This window comes from Pezoporus flaviventris, unplaced genomic scaffold (assembly GCF_033815535.1).
Source record: "Pezoporus flaviventris isolate CSIRO_AGI_PZ_B2104156 unplaced genomic scaffold, CSIRO_AGI_Pfla_v1 ptg000041l, whole genome shotgun sequence".
Classification (NCBI taxonomy): Eukaryota; Metazoa; Chordata; class Aves; order Psittaciformes; family Psittacidae; genus Pezoporus; species Pezoporus flaviventris.
The window spans coordinates 10575000-10593719 of record NW_026892589.1 but is presented as its reverse complement, the minus strand read 5'-3'; the positions used below and the strand labels follow the sequence as shown (position 1 = coordinate 10593719).

Below are 18720 nucleotides of genomic sequence, written 5' to 3'. Positions count from 1 at the left end.
TGAGAACTACTTAAGGCCCCAGGCTTTTATTTCTGTAAAAGAACTCTTGGGGTCTCTGTGTACCTAGAAATCAGTGGCCTATGGTAATTCAGTTCTAGGAGAATTGCTGATACGGTGCCTCTCTTGTGGGATTACCTTAACATTGTGGATCTCAAAACTTTCATCTTAATTCAGAGTTTGCCATCTTAGCATAATTACAAGTGAAAAATTACTTGTAATTATTCTTGCCTGCCTGATCCAAAGCATTCTATTTTTCTGATCACCATTGCTTCCACAAAGTTACTTCACTTTGGATAACTGCAGGTTTCTCAACTGTAGTTTTGGGGAAGATGGCACATTTTACGTAGCTAAAATCTCTTTCTAGTTCCTTTGTGTTTGAATGGTCTTTGGTCCCATAAGAATATTTTGTACTGCTCTTCTCTAGATACCAGTGTGAAAACTTTCAGAGGAGCAGAGCTGACAAAAACCTCTTGCAACAGCAGGTCATCGGCAGCTATCTAGTTCATTTTGCCTACTGCAGTGCTGTGAGAGGTTGAAGCAGCAAGATGGGAACCTATGTGGAATATATTTACTCTTTACCTGTTCTACTGTAGATTAAATGAGAACAGATTTTTGGCTCTGAGCATCTGTGCATAGATTCAGTCTGAACAGGAGGGTAGTTACAAAACGAGATCAGCTCCAAAAAGATAATACTAACCACAGCTAATTTTAAAAAGGGAATATAAATTGCTACCTTTTGAGCAGCTAAAGAAAATTGTAGGCTTGTGTAGGCTCTGAGATTTTGCCAGATTTTCTATTGATTTGTGTTAAGGCTAGCTTTCTTGAAAGATTGTTTCAAAACAGGTATGAGCTCTGTGCATTAAGAAGAGATATGTACCTTGATCAAAGATGACTCCAGGTACAGAATGCTGTATAACGGCGTTAGTGTAATCCACATTACTAGTATCACCCTTTCTGACCTCAGGAGACTTTTCTGACCTTTCTTGCTGTCTGTGTCTCCAATTACATTTTCTGATGTGGGCACTGATTGTGCGCTGGCATCTGTGCTCAGATGATAAGGAAACAGTTACCAACCTAATGCAACTTTCGGTTACTGCCTGGCTGGACGGGATTTGAACCAGGCATCTGGAGGAAAATCTCTTTTGTTCTGCCAAATCTTCTGAGCATGAGGCTGACTGGTGAGGAGCAGGGACTAGAGAGCAAAAGTAAAGAATACCAACTGAGTAAGGAAAAAGAGACAACTCATAACAAGTAGTAGCAGGTCATTAAGGATAGTGCTTGCTATGCAAGAGAATCATCTTCCATGCTTGATGAGAGACAACTCTCACCATGAGAGACTCCCTATAATGCTTTCCCAAACTGTGGTGTGTACATTGCTGGTGGTTTGCAGGCCACTTCAAAGTGAAGCTCTGAACCTAGGTCTCTGGACCCATGCAAGCGTGTAAATCTAAAATATACACCATTCCTTTTTGAAATTGGCTACCCAGAGTTTCCACAGTTCTCTTTACTGCAGGGGAGAGTCCATGCAGAGGAGCTGATTTCAAGAAACCCAGCTTTCTTTGCAGTAGACTTTGTGTAACATTAGACAAATTATTTATTCTGTCTGCACCATGATTCCTTTTCTGTAAAATAAGGCTAGCACATCTCTGCTTCTCATAAGCTCTTGATGATTAGAACTGTAAGATACTGTGACAGAGGGAAGGGATGCCTGATTATTGCAGACAGCTAGGGACTACCATGACATTTTGTGGTGCTTATCCCAAGTCAGGACTAACGTGCACAGGCAGGGAACATGGGAGCAAATCTGCAGAGTGCCTCCACTATGGCTGGTTCTAATTAGTCATTTTTATGAGCTCCAGAGTCAAACAAAAATGAGGAGCCCTCCCCTTGTCTAGTTTCCTGTTTGCTGGGTGCATGTAAAAGAGATCTGGCCCTGATGTATGTTAATAATGAGCTGATAATGTAAGCCAGCTGAGAGATGTGGAGTTAGTCTGGTATGCTGCCAAGTGGGAGGTGAAAGTTCAGGAACTGACTCATGTTGCCAAGACCTGGTCCTGTGGAGAAGGTCTGCTCATTAATAGATTGAGTTTCTCATTAGGGCTACACAGCATATGCTTACAGCTTTTGGGTTTCAAGCTGAAACCCAATACCAGTAAAAGCCTGCTGAACAGAGCGGCAGATTTACTGGTAAATAAAGGATTAAAGCAACACTTGGCAGGGTTGTTGGACTGGAAACCTGACTGGCCTTTGAAGATTTCTCCATATTGTAGGTCCTCTCTTTAAATTTATACCAAGAAGAAACTTGTGCTGCTCTTTACCATGCAGCCCATGGGGCAGGAGTTTTACATAGTCTGCTCTGTGCCCATCAGGGGTATAAGACGTTTATATGTCTTTTAAATCAAATGTATGATATTGCCTCTAAACTAAAACATCACAAATATGTTATCTCAGAGAGGGCTGGTGTAAGCAGGCTTCCTCCCTACCCCACTTGCAAGCTTTGCTTTCTGTGGAGAGCAAGTACCATGCATTTTCACAGTGAGCAGGTCAGCATTTACAGCATCTTAAAACTACTCTTAATCTCTTTTTCTGAATGAAGATCTCCAGAAAACCAGCACAACTGCCTGTTTGCATTACAGCATGTGACATTTATTACAGCTGGCCATGAATGGAGTTCATACGTGGCTAAGCAGCCTTAGCAGACTGAAATACAGACAGGTTTAAATAGACTTATAAAAGAAAAAAAAATATATAGCAGTCCAAAAGCCCTACAGCTGACAAGAGTGTTAATGCAGTACTCTGGAACTTCAGGGTGGTATTGGCTTTATATTTATTTTTTGAAAACAAAAATGATACCAGTTAAGTTTTGGCTCCTGAATTTGCATGACACAGTGGCTTTCATACTGCTCTGCTTTAGCTGGCTAGCTTTACCTGGGGAAACAAGGAGGCAAAATGAACTCCAGGATAGGCTTTGTAAGCTGGGCAGTATAGTAATAGTTTCCTTTTTCTTTTCATTAATCTGATTCTATTGTTTTGTAACTAACAAAGGAGACAAAACTGCAGATGTGGAGGCAGCAGTGAATTTTATGTAACCCCTCTTTTAACAGAGGGGTTTCCTTTGTTCCTGTGTGCCCAGAAGCCACAGGCATCTTTAATCATTGCTGAAGTCATATTGTCTTGATCCAGCAGCCATGCTAGACCACAATTTTTACTGATGCAAGACATCTGGCTTCAGTAAAGTTACAACAGGGAGAAGGTATCTGGCTTTTTCCTTGCTCAGGCATGATATGACCAATCAGTCTGAGAGCTAGTTCAAGAATTGAATTTCCAGTTTATCATATAGAATGAACTGTATGTATGTGTGTGCAAATACATACTGCGTGTATGTTTGCACATGTACATATTTCATTATGATGATGCATACTATTATTGTAACATAAAGAACTGTATGATTTCTTTTATGTAAGTAAGAACTAGCAAAAGAATATTTCTAACTCCAGAGAAGCCTATATCAGATAGCGTAAGCCAAGCTTTGGTTGTGAAGCACACTGAGAACTTGATTTTACAGTCAGTGATAAAATTCCTATGGCAGACTTCTGAGAAACAATGCCTAGGAATGAGCACTTGGGATCCAGTGTAGAGCAATGTGGGAAAATACGTTTGGGTAGGCAGAAGCATGTGACAGGCTTGTTTGTGTGTTACTGGAGGAATGCAAGAGGCCTCCCTCCTATTTGATAGCACAGCGAATCACCACTGCTGGCAGTGGGGACAGCCAGTAGTGGTGGCTCAGGGGAGTGAGAGCTGTGCTCAAAGGCAGGGTCTTACAGAAGCCTTTTGCACTGTATCTCAGTCTTGCGGCATCTCGCTGACAATAGAGCCCTGAACACTTCTGATTAAATCAGTAGCTTTTATTCAGCTGTAACCCCATCCTCTGCTGCTGGTCTCTGGTTGCCTGCTGTGTGTTAGCACATGCAGTGCTGCCAAGAGTGAGTGGACAGTATTCCTTGCATTGAGACATTAGCCAGCCACATCAGCTTTTCTGTCCCTTAGAGGGCAGATTAAAACATGCCTAATGCTTAATAGCATAAATCCTGAGGAGATCTTATGTAAACATATTCAGTGAGCACTCATTAATTTCCCCTAGGAGCCTGGCTGAATGAAGATGATTTTCAAAGAAAGGGAAAAATTAATTTCATTTTTAAGGGCTGCATCTGTTGGAAAGAATTGGAGGTACTCTGTGCTTTAAGCTGTGTGAATTAGGGCTCTGTGGCATGGATGTGGGGGAGAAGAAAGGTTTGGAAGTTATATTAGGAAAGGACAAAAATAGAACTTGCAAAATGTATAGCAAAGCTCTATTTCATTGATTTGCAAGGAGGTCTCACTGATTCGTGAACAACAGCACTTTAGGAGTATGACACATTCAACCTCTTATAAAGATGGTACAAGCATTTGCTCCGTGCAGTTTTGTGGCACTCAGCATAACAAACTTGCATCCATTATTGTCACTTGTCTTTGGCAATGACTTTAAGGACACTTGGGAAGCAACATTAAGGTAGGATTCTTAGAAATGGAGTCTGTTTTCTACCAGCCCCAGAAAATACACATTTACTCTCTTGTACTTTCAGAAGTATGCAGGCCAACTTTGCCTCTTTCGTTAACGTGATCCACCATTCCTTCTCGAAGATTTGCCAGACTGTTCTCTGCTTAGTAAACTGGATCCAGGTTTTTGTTAGGTATCTTTATCTTAGACATGCCTTGTTTTCAGACTTCTGAATTTATTCCTTTGCTGCAAACTTTGTCTTGGAAAGAGAAACTTGGTCTCATTGGCCTCTGCGTCCTAATTTCAAAACTGGAATTGCCAGATGTCTTCTCCCAGATACTTTCTTCAGGTACAGCACAGATGGTGTGCTTTGGTTTGACCCTTTCTACACAGATTATAATGAGACAATAGAGCAAATGAAAGAGGCTTTAGAGAGGGACTTCTAAATCATTCTCTCTACCTTAAAACCAGAATTAAAACCACATGTACATATCTCTTCTGCACTTCCTCACTATGATTAGGCATTCTGTCAGGTCTGCTTATGCCCTCTGGAGGATTCCTTCTTTTGGACTTTATTCTTCCTTTTGTAATTCTGGCCTTCCCACATCCAGTACTAACACCACAACCACTGTACTGCTCTGCTCTTCCTGTCATTTCATCACCCACTCCTCTGTTGCACGTAAACTGGAAAGAAGAGATTAGAGAATGGCCAAGGTTCATCTACTTTGGGGATTGGGCCTTAAGGACCCTCTTTCTTCCCACTTCTGCCCCTCAGTACCAGCAGCCACCAAACAGATCAGCCAGTGACTGCTGTGCAGAGCTGAGAGGCTACCACAAGCTTTTAAGTTAGGCCAGGATACCTGCGAGAAACAGCAATTCAGGATTTGGGGAACAGCTGCTTACTCTGGTATCCACTGTCCCTTGCTCTGTTAGCAACAGCAGCTAGGTCACCTTTTAGGTGGTATCACCTTAAAACAAGCCTTAGTGGTGCTATGACCACAGTAACAGCAGTGCTCTAATATGCTATTTAATTAATCCCTGAGAAAGAAGGTGTTTAACCAGATATATTTCCGCTTGGTTTCTGTCCTGCTACTGTTCTGGTATGATGAGTTGCTTTGTGCTCTGTGACAAAGAATTACTTGGAGGTTAAAGGTGACACTGGGTTCATTTCCCGAATGCACAAGGCGGTCCCCCACCCCCTCAGCCTCGTTTCTCAATTAATCTCCTCATAAATCCTCATTCCATTTTTGAAATGGAGATAGGTAGCAGGGTTGGAGGCAGGATATTGGGATTTTCTGGCATGTTTTAAGTCACTGCATGCATGCATGCAAGTATTTAATACACGTAAGTATTACAAATGTGCATGCATTATGTCTGTAACTGTTCCAGATTCCTCCATGGAGGAGGAGGAGAGAGTGAAGAAGGGTCAGTGTCTGTCTTCACAGATTAGATTATTAAATTGGATTTTCATATAAATAATAAACTTTTTTAGTTGCCCAGGAAGCAAATAGAAAAATATCTTTGGGGCTGGGACATTGCTGGGGTAGCACAGAGTGATTTCTGGCTTTTATGGAACTTTACTGATTTATACCAGTGGTGAAACTTTTCTAAGGATGGAATTCTGCAACAGTTAAAGCTGATCTAAGTCAGTACTTCAGTGGTGTTTTTAAAGTAGATACTTCACACCAAATTTGCACAGATTCCTAGAGAACCCAGGTAGGGAAGACTGAAGCATTTAGTTACTGCTTAGAAAAGCTGACAAAGTTAATCTTGGAAGAATTTGCTGCTTTCTCTTGCCAAGTTTCACACACCAGTGGTAAGACTGTCATGCCATACTACCTTCTTATGCTGTCTTGTTTTGATGCTTTCACCTGATTCACATGCAGTGTAATGCTGCTGTCTCCTGCTTCATATGCCGTATATAGCTGGTTGGATTTAGCTGTATTTTACTGTGTTATATCTGTCCAGAATGCAAAACAGCACATTTGCCATGTGGTGACACTACCTTAGGCAGTCATCAGAATCTTTTCTGTGTGACTCTGTGTGTAGATTTTGAATACTGAAAGGTGCATTGAGGGGTCTGCTACCAAGCTTGATCTTTGCAGATTCTGGACCTAAATTAAGGCAAACAAAAGAGATTCTACACACGCTGGTTAGGACGATGGAAATAGTTTTTGCTAATAAAGTTTTTCTGCTCCTGAAAAGTAAAATTCCCTCAAGACCATAACATGGGAAGCTGAAAGGTTTACTGAAGGCATTTGTTTAAAACTATTCCTAATCCAAGTCACATACCCTTTCAGTCAGTTATCAGTGCTCTTGTGTAAACATTCTCATTATGATGACAGCTCTAGGGAAAGTGCTAATGAAGAAAGGAAACTGCTCTCCAGGAGGGGTTTTGCTCTGCCACAGGTATCTCAGGGTTGATGATGCATAATTTTGTTAGAGCATGGAAGACTCTCAACCATGTAAGTGCAATCCCAGAGAATCCACGTGGCAGTTGGTATGTTATTGGGCCTAAAGATAACTTGGATCACCTTTAAAACACAGGATACTTGTATTAAGGAACAGGATGTGTAATGCTAAAAGCATATTTCAGTATTTCCAGTGGTGTGGGACTTCATGGTGTGTTTTAAATACATGATCATGAAATCTGTTCTTTCCCAGATGTGATAACCAAATCTGCAGCTCTCTTCACAGGTCAGGAATTCCTCTTGCTGCGATTTTCCCATGGGCTTACATGGGAGCAAGTTTAAATTGTGCGACCTCTAAAAAATTTGTGCAGCTTCTGACATGTTTATTATCAATCTGTGTAAAGGAGGTTTGGAAATGGAAGGATTGGATTTGTGGATAATGACATCAAAGAGTCCAAAGATGTCTGAGTTCTGTGCTTAGCTTTGATAGAAACTCCTGGAAAACTTTTATTTACTTACACTATGTCAGTTCCCTGTCTAGATGGTGGGAAAAAGTTTTCCATCTGGTAGGTATTTAATTGCTGAGGTGAGACGATAGGTCTGAAGGAGTTTATTTCCTGGTGCAATCCGGGACCCTGAGAATATAGGCCTTGAAACATGAGATGCCTGTTAAGAGCATGTTAAGGTATATGCTAAAAGTATATTATAAGCCTCAGGAAAAGCCTGTCTCGGGTCTGATGATCATGATCAGCCATGGCATCATTCACTGCCAGGTTCTACCCTGATCTTTGAATCGTGTCTCTTACATTTGTGTCATGCAGATCATGGTGCAGGCTGAATCTCAGTGTAGGCTTTTTGGCACTAAATGTAGCACAAAGTCCTGCTATTTCTGTCATAGAATGGTTAGGGTTGGAAAGGACCTGAAGGTCATCTAGGTTAGCTTTATTTTTAGTTAACTTCTCAATGTACCGATTTACAAGGCAAAACTGTTCTCCTTTTTTCAGACTCTGTGTTAAGGGGAAAAGCTTTATAATTAGAGTCCTCTGTGTCCTTTTTCATACCTATGTAGATGAAAGCTCCATCCTGTACAGATCTGAGCACTATTTGTGCTGAGCTCTGTACTCCTGTTCTTTGTTGATTTTTGTGGCAGTGGAGAGTGCTGAGCAAATTGCACCATTCGGGCTATAGAACCCTAATCCCCTTTAAAACAAGGACCCTGTGCCAAGCAATTTTATGTCTAAACAGTGGAGTGAGTGCGTATCAGCATCTAACGAAGATTTAAACAGCAGAGGAAAGCACAGTGCTATTAAAAAATAGAGACACACAGGTAGAGGAATTGATACATTGCCAAGGCCAGAACTATGTTTCTTGTTTGTAACTTATATTTTACATGTCCTCATTTTTATGACACTTAAAAGTCAAATCTAACTGTGATATTCATGTACGTGATCACTGTGACATTCTGGCCTAGGCTTAAAATTCCCTAGGGTTTTTATGAGCCATCTTGTAGGGATAAATTTGCAACATCCTCTGCAGAGACCTGTCTTTCACACAACTGTGCTCCTGTGAAAATAAGGTCTCTTCAGCAGAGTGTCTTCAATGGGACATAATCCAAATCTGAAAAGTTACTGGTTAAGTTAGAAAATCCTGACCATATTGCCGTGGTGTCTGCTTATTCCCTACTCTGTAACTTCCACTGGGTTATTTTTGCCTGATGTAAAGACCAAAAGAACCCCAGAACGAAACTGTTTTACCTAGTCTTTAGTCTTTGTCTGATGAACTCAAAGTGTTTTTTAATAACAAGTCAGTCAAATTCAGTGACAGTTTCATTTCATTGCTAGAGAAACTGGGTTGCAGAAGTTTCCTATGGCTGCCATATGTTTTTGATGGAGCTGTGAATAAACTGTGGTGTCCTAAATACTTCTCCTCTTCTCTACAGCTATCAGATAGAATCAGCTTAAGTGTTATTTGCTTTGGACTTGTAGCGCTGACACAATGAATGAATGCAGAATCCATGGAGTTTACCACAATGAGGCAAACAGCAATGGAACGAAAGGCCATCATATGACATTTTACCTACTGTATGTTGCTCACAGGACAATGACATTTGCAGCTTCTGGCAAGGGGAAGAAAGCCTGAGAACCTGAATGGTGTCTCTGTAGAAGTTTTCCAAACCTTATCTCTCAACAAAAGCTTTCATTAGCAGAAATCTGAGTTCTGGATATTTATCTTTTACTCTAAACAGTGAGCCAGCTTCAATATGTCAGATGGGCTCAGCAGCACAGACAATGGGTAATGTCAGCACTGGGAGCAGGAATGATTTCTGAAATCTTCACTAACCTTTGCATATACACTGTTGTTTTACAGACTTTTAAGGTCATCAGCCAGTCTCAGGAAATGGTTTATAGATTTCAGTCCTGAATGTCAGCCAGTCTTTGACTAACACATCTTGGTTAAAGAAATTGAGAGAGATGGAGAAGATACATTTGCTATAGGAGGGTATTTTGGAACTTCTGCAGTCGAAGGGTGAGATACATAGAACAGTGGCCATGAAAAATCAGAGCTTTGTGGTTTATCATTAAAAGATCAGAAATGCATTTCTAACATGCAGCTTCCTGAAAGTTTTTCTTGTGTTTCCATATTAGACTTTCAAGATTCTCTTTCCTGTTTGTGGAAAAGCTGTACATCACAAAACAGCTTTTTGTGACTTATACACATGTGCTTATCGTGTCAGTAATCCTGAGGAAAATAGAACAACCTGACAGATGTTGGATAATGCTTTATAATGCAGAGGTCTAATCCTGGTTTCTCATAGATAAACACTAAAGCATGCAGTTTTACATGTAGTTAATGACATTACTCTAAATGGGCTGCATATCTTTCCAAACACTCAAATCATCAGTTTAAGTCTGGGTAAGTTCCTGGCCACTGTACCCTTCTCTCTAGCAATGAGCTCTTATCACCTAATCACACACTTTAAATTCCCATCATTTAGTTTCAGTAACTGTCCCATTGTTTGTGTGGTTTAAAGTGCAGAAGTTCTGGTGTAACTTTGTTCATTCATTGTTTTACATGCTCTTGTCATTCTCCTGGCAGTTCTGAAAGGACTGTGTTTTGCCTTTGCTGGAGGAGGATGGGGGAAGCATTCAGTTCTGTACTAAATCCACAAATGTCTGTTGAGATTTAGTGAAGATTCTGGCTGCAGTAATAGACAAAGGGAAATTTCATCAAGGATATGCTCTCAGTATGTGAGAGAAGCCTATTTAATAAATTACTGTTGTAGCTTTTAATTTAACAAATACAGCATGAAATAAATTAATCTGCCCCACTGAAATAAAATAGAGAAATTGTTAACAATAACTGATTAAAATGTATCCTGACAATCTGTATGTGATGTGGTTTAACTGAACTCTGATCTAGGCTAAACAAGGATCTATCTACATCTGGACTTAAAATATGTCTGGTTTGCTACCAAGGGTGCGTATACTCCTATGCGAGTAGCAATATACAATCCCAGGTCAATCAACAGAACACTGCAATTAGAAATGTATGTTTGGACTTCAGGTCTGAGTTTATGAAACCCGGATTCTAAAAAAAACTAAGAAGATAATTTTGTTAGAATAATTTGTGTGACGAGCTTGCCCTCATTGGGTGTTCACAGAGTATTTGAGAACAGGCTGCAGATTCCCTCGCATGTTTGCTGTATGGATTTCTTTGGCAGATTTTTTTTTTCCATAGTTTATTTTTAACTCCACAAATTGCTCTCAAGCATTCACCATAAGCACTTGACACTTGACATTGCCTATGTGCAGTTAGTCAAAGCGTCTCTCTGTTCTCGCTGGATGAGAAGGCATATCTGAAGGGCAAAGCATGAGGAATAGAAAACGTGGCTTCTGCAATTACCCTGTCATGTAGGTTTTCCCATGATGTTTTTTTGGAATGATCATAGAGTTATAGATTTTAAGCCAGAAGGAAGTGGTAGGGCTCCAGTTATCCAGTCTTGATGCGAAGACACGGACAAACCATTGCTCCTGTTGTTGAACAGATAATCAACCTCATAGTTAAAAATGTTCCATGTTCTGAATTTGCGCTTATTTGGTTTTCAGTTCCACTCAGCCTTTCTAATAGCAAAATTCCCTTTTCTAGATGTTAAGAAGAGGGAGCTTGGAGAGAATGAGAGTACAACTAAGGTTGTTTTGAGGTCTAAATGAATATATTTGCTGAGCTCTAATTCTAAGCAAAATTTATGCTACAAAGATTTTGAACACTCTGAAGTCACTAAACATGATGCTAGTATAGAAAATTAAGGGAAGGTGAACCAGAAAACATAACTGTTGACATTTTTTTGGTAAAAGGAAACATCTGTGTTGATACAAATGCATCTTTTCTACTTTTATTCTTTCCCTACTCTGTATTTCTGGAGTATATGATTTGCTGTGCAAAAGCAGGACAGGATTGTAGTAGAAGATGGAGTCACAGAAGAGAATTCAAGGGTGGGGACACTTGTGAGAGGATGGTGTGTATAATGTGCTTACAGTATGGGCAGCCTCTCTGGGTGCAGGGGCAGCATGGGAATGGGATTCTGTGTAAGGAGGGGGGATGATATTTACAGGATTTGCAGGATATTTGGTGCTGGTGCTGTAACAAATATTAGAGGTTTTGTGATTTAATTAAAACTTAGAACACCAGTGGCATGGAATCTGGAAAAAAAAATAGGTGTGGTACAGCATTCATTCTAGCTACATTTAGGAATGGAGGAACAAGGCAGTGGGTAATCCTGTTACACAAAGTAAGAAGATGAGCCTGCGTTGAAAGGTACAGGAGTCTTGATGGCAGCTTCAGCTGTACTGATGTGCTTAGGGGTAACAGGAGAGCACAGGGGGATAGAAATTTGTCTATCACTTTTTGTATGATTTGTTTCCTGGAAGGAGTAATTATAAATGTGCCTTTGTGAGGGCCATACAAGGTGCAGAGAAAGCTTCTCACATTACTCCTTTGCACAGGCAGATGTCTTCTGCTTCTTGCTGGCTTGCTCTGGCTAGGAGCCTTCTGGCTGAGGGGACAGGCAGATGGTTTCCTTGAAGGCTCAGTGGCTCATCAAACACCAGTCAGTGAAGATAATGGCCATTGGCCAGTAATCTCCCACCCACAATCTAAACCCTTAATTCCCAGTCCAAAAGAGTTGTTTCAAACCAACCTCATAAAAGAATGGTTTAAAAATATTCGGCTTTTATGACTGTTACAGTGAAGCCAGTACCCAGGGCTTCAGCTCTGTATGAATTTCCCCTCAAAGAAAATTCCTCTTACGCTGGAATCCAAGAAGTAATAATACAGATTGGAATTCACCATTTCATATCCAGCTCCAAAAATGAACTTGCTAGGTTATAGGAATTTGAGCTGGTCTCTCACACTGGAGCCAGTAATGTGCTTAACAGATGACTGTTTGGGTTCAGATGAAGTGCTGCAGAAGCATATGATGCCAGAAGAAGGATTAAAAAGTCACCAGGCTGTTAGAAAGGAGGAGTAATTACTTGTAAGCCTTAACTTTTGTTCTTGGCGAATGCTAGCTTTGTTTGATGGCTCTTAATCTTTTCTATGCTGGACTTCATCTCTGGACAAGTTGTAGCTCTTGTTTGATAATGTAGAAGGATAAAGCACTTACTGCGTACTTGTAACTCAGGCCTGCTGTAATCAGAGTGAGTCACCAGTACAGACCCAGTGTTTCTGTATATCCTGTCTCACCCTTGGCTGTATTCTTGATTGCCATTTCAGTTTGTAAAGGCACCCATGAAAGGTGAGTTTCACTTGTTTGAACCCACTTGGAAGACCAACAAACATCTTTCTTTAAGGATCAGGACTCTTGAATGAATTATCCAGGGTTTTCTTGGGATGTTTATACCTTTTAGCTAAACTGAGGAAGTTCAACTTCCGTCATGTGAGTTTTATTTGTATAAATGGGCTTAGAGCACTCCTATGCTAGAGACCTAGATTCATTTCACTGGTAAAATTGTGCCCACATTAGAGGCTGAACTGGCAGGGAAATATTGCTCCAACAACTTACGTTGTCATAGGGATAAAACTTAAATTTACACCTTACTTTAACATGAGCCTTTTCAGTGGTTGAGCAGAAAAAAGTTTGAAATAGAGATAAAGTAATTTTGTGCTTAATGATTATTTGAAGTAACATCTTGTGATATGAAACTCGGAAAAAATGTGGCTTCTTGTTTAAATTCTCTGATAAATCAAGGGACTTCGTGGCTGAGCTGATGGTACAGAAATGCTCTCTGGAAACATATAATTAATTATGGCAGGCCATGAAGGTTGTTGGATAGAGATGAAGAATATAGAATAAATCCCTTAAGTGACGGCCTGTAGTTTCTGGTCATATGGTGCTGATTCTAAAATAAAATAGACAACTTGAACTACTGGTTTATCAGTAAAAGGCTTAAAGTGCTTAAATAAATTGTCTAAAGTACAGTCATCACTATGGAAATATAGTACTCCATTATGTATGGTATGAAAGTGGGTGGAAATCTTCAGACTTCAACAGAAAAGCGAAGTTTTTTCTTCTTTCTGCTGTCAGTCTGGCTGCAGAGGTTTTGCTGCTTGCCTCGTTAAAGCAGGAGTTGCATGGCTATTTTTCTTACTATTGGGCCAGGTCCCTCATACCTCATCCATGGGACTGATCCGGGATAAATGGAGTGCCTATGAAAATGAGACCACTGTCTGTATGAGCAAAAGTCCTGGGAACTGCAGAAAAACGGCTGCTAAGTGTCAAGCATAGATCCTGATGACCAACCCTTTGAAACTTCACTTGTCTCTGCAGCCTGCTGAGTTTATTTCTGTTTGGGCTTTGCTTTGGTTTGGTTTTATTGAAAACTTAAGCAAAATGTACCTCTGTGCTTAAGGCAAGTAATGCTGACATTCATGGAAGTGCTTATGTTCTGTCATTAACTACAGCTTGCTGCCCTGTAACATTCCAAGGCTCTTGGCCTGAAACAAGAAGATGCCTAATATAGAAATGCTAATGATTTGTGAAGTCAAATTCAGTAGCCAAGCTGAGCAGTAAGAAGCTGACTTCTTGTGTAGCAAACCAGGTTTTTTAGAAAGAATGGTGCTACCTGTCACGTGAATGTACACAACTGTTCTTTGCAAGGGGCTGCAGGCAGCTGACCAAATCACAGCAGGCTCATTCAGGGCAGGTGAAAGGATTTAGAGAGGAAAGTGGGACCAAACTGCTGCTGTTTCAGTAAACCAAGTTCTTGTTCTGCTCCTGGACAAGAAAAAATACATAAGTTTTGCTGTTTTCTTGAAAGGTTCATAGTCCAAAGTGGATCTTCTTTGCACTCTTTATTTGTTATAGCACTTTGGATTGTAACCCCAACAGATTAATATTTTGATTCAGCTAAAGAGAAATCTTATCAGCTCAGGGGATGGTATTTGTACGTTCCTTTCCAGTAGAATTAAAATACATGCCATTGGAGACTTGCAGGATTGTAACAGTGTGCTAAACTGATGTTGTATTTTAAATGTGAATCTGGTTGGCAGAGAGAGTGTTGAGCTGGTAATTGACTGTGTGCTGGTGCTGTCATTGACAGGCCTGTTTCTTTTATTTTGGCCTTCTATTTTACTTTATTTTCATTTTTGCCCAGTCATGGCATTTTTCTCTTATGAGAACTAATTCACCCAGTGGTGGTGCATGAATTAAATATGAGTGAACGTATCTTAATTCCTTTTGCAAATTGATGGCTGCTGTCCTTTGAAAAACTCTGATTTCCTCCTCCTCCACATTTGTTGCTTTCCTCTTTCCTTAATTGCCTAACACCTGCCTTCCAGAGCTCTTCGCTCTCCCTGCACACTACCTGTGTGCACACTCAACAGGATTGTGGTGGTGGTGTCTGTCAGCAGCAGTCATGTGGTGTAATGACAGATACCGATTATTTATTACTTGAAAATCTTTAATTAAATTTGGCTGCATAATTAGCATTCCTGGAGGACAATGAATCTGCTATTTGCAAAAATGCTCAAGCTGCAGTCTTCCAAGAAAGCTGGTAAGAGCCTGTCTCTATAGGGCTTTCTGGAGATCTCCAGGTTTTCCTGAGTTTCAGCTGAATCTATGGATTATACATTACCTTTAAGGTTGCCTTTCTTTAAAGAGCTGAACTTACATAGAACCATAAATCCTAACTCTGGGATTCCCCAAAGATTTTGGAACTGACATATGTCTGAGGGCAAGGTCTATTTTTAAATATTAAAGACAGTTTAGCACTAGATGTATCATTGATCATCTACCTTCTGTACCAATAGTTAATCTCTGTAGTATAAATTAGGAAGAGGGCAGTATTAGGTAATCCACATGTTTTAACTGTTTTCCATTGTTATCTACCCTAATTTAGGTAATAAATTTAACCTTTAGACAGTATGTGTTGTTAATCTTTATAACAGACCTGATATTCAGCTGAAACTTAAAATCAGACAGTAGGTACTAATTTGTCTCTATGTGCATCTTCTGCATTAGTATTTGTTGAAATATTTCTAGCCTGTGATGTGCATCTGCATTTAAATAATTTAGCTGTCTATATTAAATTATAGAGTCACAGAGCATAGTGCTAGAAACAGTAACGCAAGAGCAAGGTTTCTTGACAGAGGAAGAATGTGAAATGCTGTGTGTATCACTTCTTAGAAAAGCAGTTTCTTTCTTTGGCTGTAGAGCAGAACCTATCTTTGATCTCCTGGCCAGTGTTCTTGTAGGGCTGGCGATTAGGAGTCCTTCGGAGGCTGTGGTTCGGTGGACCGTACTGACCTACTGAATGCCTTATGCATGTTGTAACTGAACAGAAGGATTACAAGGACAGGAGGGAAGTTCCTAAGTGAGTGGAAAGTTTAGAAGGGGGTGGTATAACTAGAAAAAGAATAGGGAAGGTGAGCACATTACTTAGGGAATTGCTTTTGGAAGACTGACTTTGATTTGTGGCAAGTCCTTAAGAGGATTGGTGTGTGCGAACTTATACACGTTTGTTTGATGCTTTGTTAGGGAGGTGAGACATTGTATAGGAGTGACAAGTAACCTATTTATTTCTCATCCAGGTGATAGTCAAAGTATTCAATGAACATTTTCCAGATCTGCTGCGTATTAGCAAAGCACTGCTGCAGTTCAGTTCAGCCATGTAAAACGGCTGTTGGGACAAGCATTGTTTCTGCTTTGTGAACCTTCCTCTTCCTACTCACTCTGGGTGTATGAGTGATTGATCGCGCTGCAGACAACCCTTTGTACATCACCTATGTGACTAAACATTTGTCATAGATAAACGCAAAGCAGCACTAGAGACTGTCTTTTTTTTTTTTTTTGTGAATGCAGTGAAACAAAAAAAGTTGGGTACATCTGACCAATCAGCTACACTGTAAATATTTTTTGCATGGAATAATTCTTGTCCCTTGACTTACCGGTAGTTCTGCTAAAGCTGTAGTCCCTTTGAACCTATAAGCAGATGTGATTTAATTCGTATTGTCTTTTCTCTTAACAGTGGCCGAGTGTAGAGGTGTCTTGAACAATAATCAGAGATTTTCTTCATTACCAACATACTTACCTGTGAGCTATCGTATCTTCAGTGCTGAGACATCTTTCTTTCTTAAAGAAGCCAACCAGGACTTCATGAGAAATTCCAGCTTGCAGTCCAGGGTGGAATCATTCTTCCCATATAAAGCCAAGAGACCACCTATATTAAATGCCAGCTATGGACCTTTTTCTGTTGAACAAGCTGTGCCCCAGGATCTAATGTTAACTTCCAACTTTTTTGGATCTGCCAACAAGTTTACTTATAACTGGAAACTTCAGGCCTACATAATGAGCAACAAAATTTACCTGAGCAAGCCCAAAGTGCAGGTGCTGTTCTACATCGTGGGCAGGGACTGGGATGACTATAGCACCACGGAGCAGCTGCCCTGCCTGCGGGTGTTCGCCTTCCGAGAGACGCGGGAAGTCAGAGGCAGCTGCAGGCTGAAAGGGGACCTGGGGCTGTGTGTGGCAGAGCTGGAGCTCCTGCCAAGCTGGTTTAACCCTCCCGTGGTTGTCACAGGCCGTAAGAAGCCACCGGATCAATTTGATGGGAGCCCTGTGGAGCTTTACTATACTATTCAACCGGGAGACGAGAAGGGAGAGTGTACCGCTGAGGATATAAGGAAGGGGAATGCTATTCGGCCAGGAAAAGATGGCATGGATGAAACAATGTCCCACTTACAGAGGATTGGATCTGTCAGCCTCTATCGAGGCCAGGAGACTTCTCAGCTAACGGAGCTACGGCTGGATAGTAATATTGTTGTCTGGTTGCCCTCAAAGCCTGTCAAGCAAGGGGAGGTGGTGAATGTTTATGTGACAATTGCCAACAACTCTACGGTGGATCAGTTCATACTCAGGTACAGTAGGTTGTTTCTGCATGCTCCTAATGTAGTAGCACACAAAGATGTTGGGGACATGGGATGAATCTCAACTAACTTGATATTAAATCCACACTGAAAGTTGCTCCTAGATATTGAAATACCTTTTTCCCCCTTGACCACTGCAAAGAGGGTTGAAAGCCTCCATCACTTTTAACATGTATGCCATGCTATTTGTCACATGCTCATTTTCTGCAACAGTGCCTGAAACATGGCAATTTGCTACTTTAGTGAGGCCATGTCTTCACAGTGGTGGACAGGAAAGAGCAAGAAAAGTTCTCTGCTTTACAGCACTTTTAAAATTAGGCTTCTATTGCACAGGCATGGAGTTTAAACACAGCAAAACTTCAATAACCTGCTTTTCTCTAAGTGCTCTGGCAGAGGCCTCTCCCACACAGAGTGGTTTTGTTATGAGACTTCTTTAGGGAGGGGTTTAACTGTCTACTTGTAGCCATGTGCTGGCAAAGAGAAACACTACTTACACCCTTTAAGGCCTAATGCCTTTGGTATTGCTGTTGATTGTAAAGGACTGTTAGAAGTGAGTACCATTATTTTGGACAGGAGTGGTGAATACAGGACCTGAGAACACAAGAACTGCCTTACTGGGTCAGATCACTTGCCTTTTATTTTCTTCTTTAGCGGTTTCCCTGCTGATCAGATGAAAATCCTTTGAGGATGACTGGGAAACTTGTTAATCACTGAAATTTTTGATGTATCTTTTTTCCTTGTTACCAGGCTTTAAATTCAAGGGAAATTTCCACGGTGATAAGCAACAATTGCTCTTTAGAGCCTCAGGGAATCAGAGTTTCCTGAAAGATTCTGCACATGAAAGTATTTATTTCTAAGGCTTATATGAATTAGATTAATACATAGTTGACAACTACCGAGGAGAATAGCCTTTAGAACAGGAAGTGTCGCTTGGCAGATAAAAGGCTTCTATTTTAAAAAAGAGGGATTTTAGTCATCCCAGAATCGTTCTGATGTTTGCAGCTCTGGTTAAATGGGCGAGATAATCTCCCAGACACCTGTTTGCTCAGTGAAACCTCTGCTATGGAAGTCTTTTCTAACGTTGTTGCTTATCTTTTATTGAAAATCCTTTTTCACAAAGTAGTAGGAAAAGAATAGTTTTCCACATAACAGGCGTAACTGTGGTGAAAGAAATCCAAAGGCAATGAACTGAATGTTTGCTGGGTGGATGGGAGGGGATTGCCCTTTGAAGGTCTGTGTCATGGTCTTTATTATCCTGAGAAGTGAGCTGAAGATCAATAAGCAGGTTGAAATCTGCTGATATATTTCTTTGCTCAGAAATGAGTAACTGCCAAGGCAACAAAGCCATTT

At 40.6% G+C, this 18720-nt stretch overlaps 1 protein-coding gene across 2 annotated transcripts in view; it reads left to right on the top strand.

The window, feature by feature from the left end:
• LOC133275891 (transmembrane protein 132C-like) overlaps window positions 1-18720 on the top strand; it is a 204745-nt gene that overhangs the window by 42288 nt on the left and 143737 nt on the right. For both annotated transcript variants that reach the window (XM_061466167.1, XM_061466168.1), the window contains exon 2: window positions 16473-17361. In XM_061466167.1, the coding sequence (XP_061322151.1) occupies window positions 16473-17361 (889 nt within the window). The remainder of the gene's footprint in view (window positions 1-16472; window positions 17362-18720) is intronic.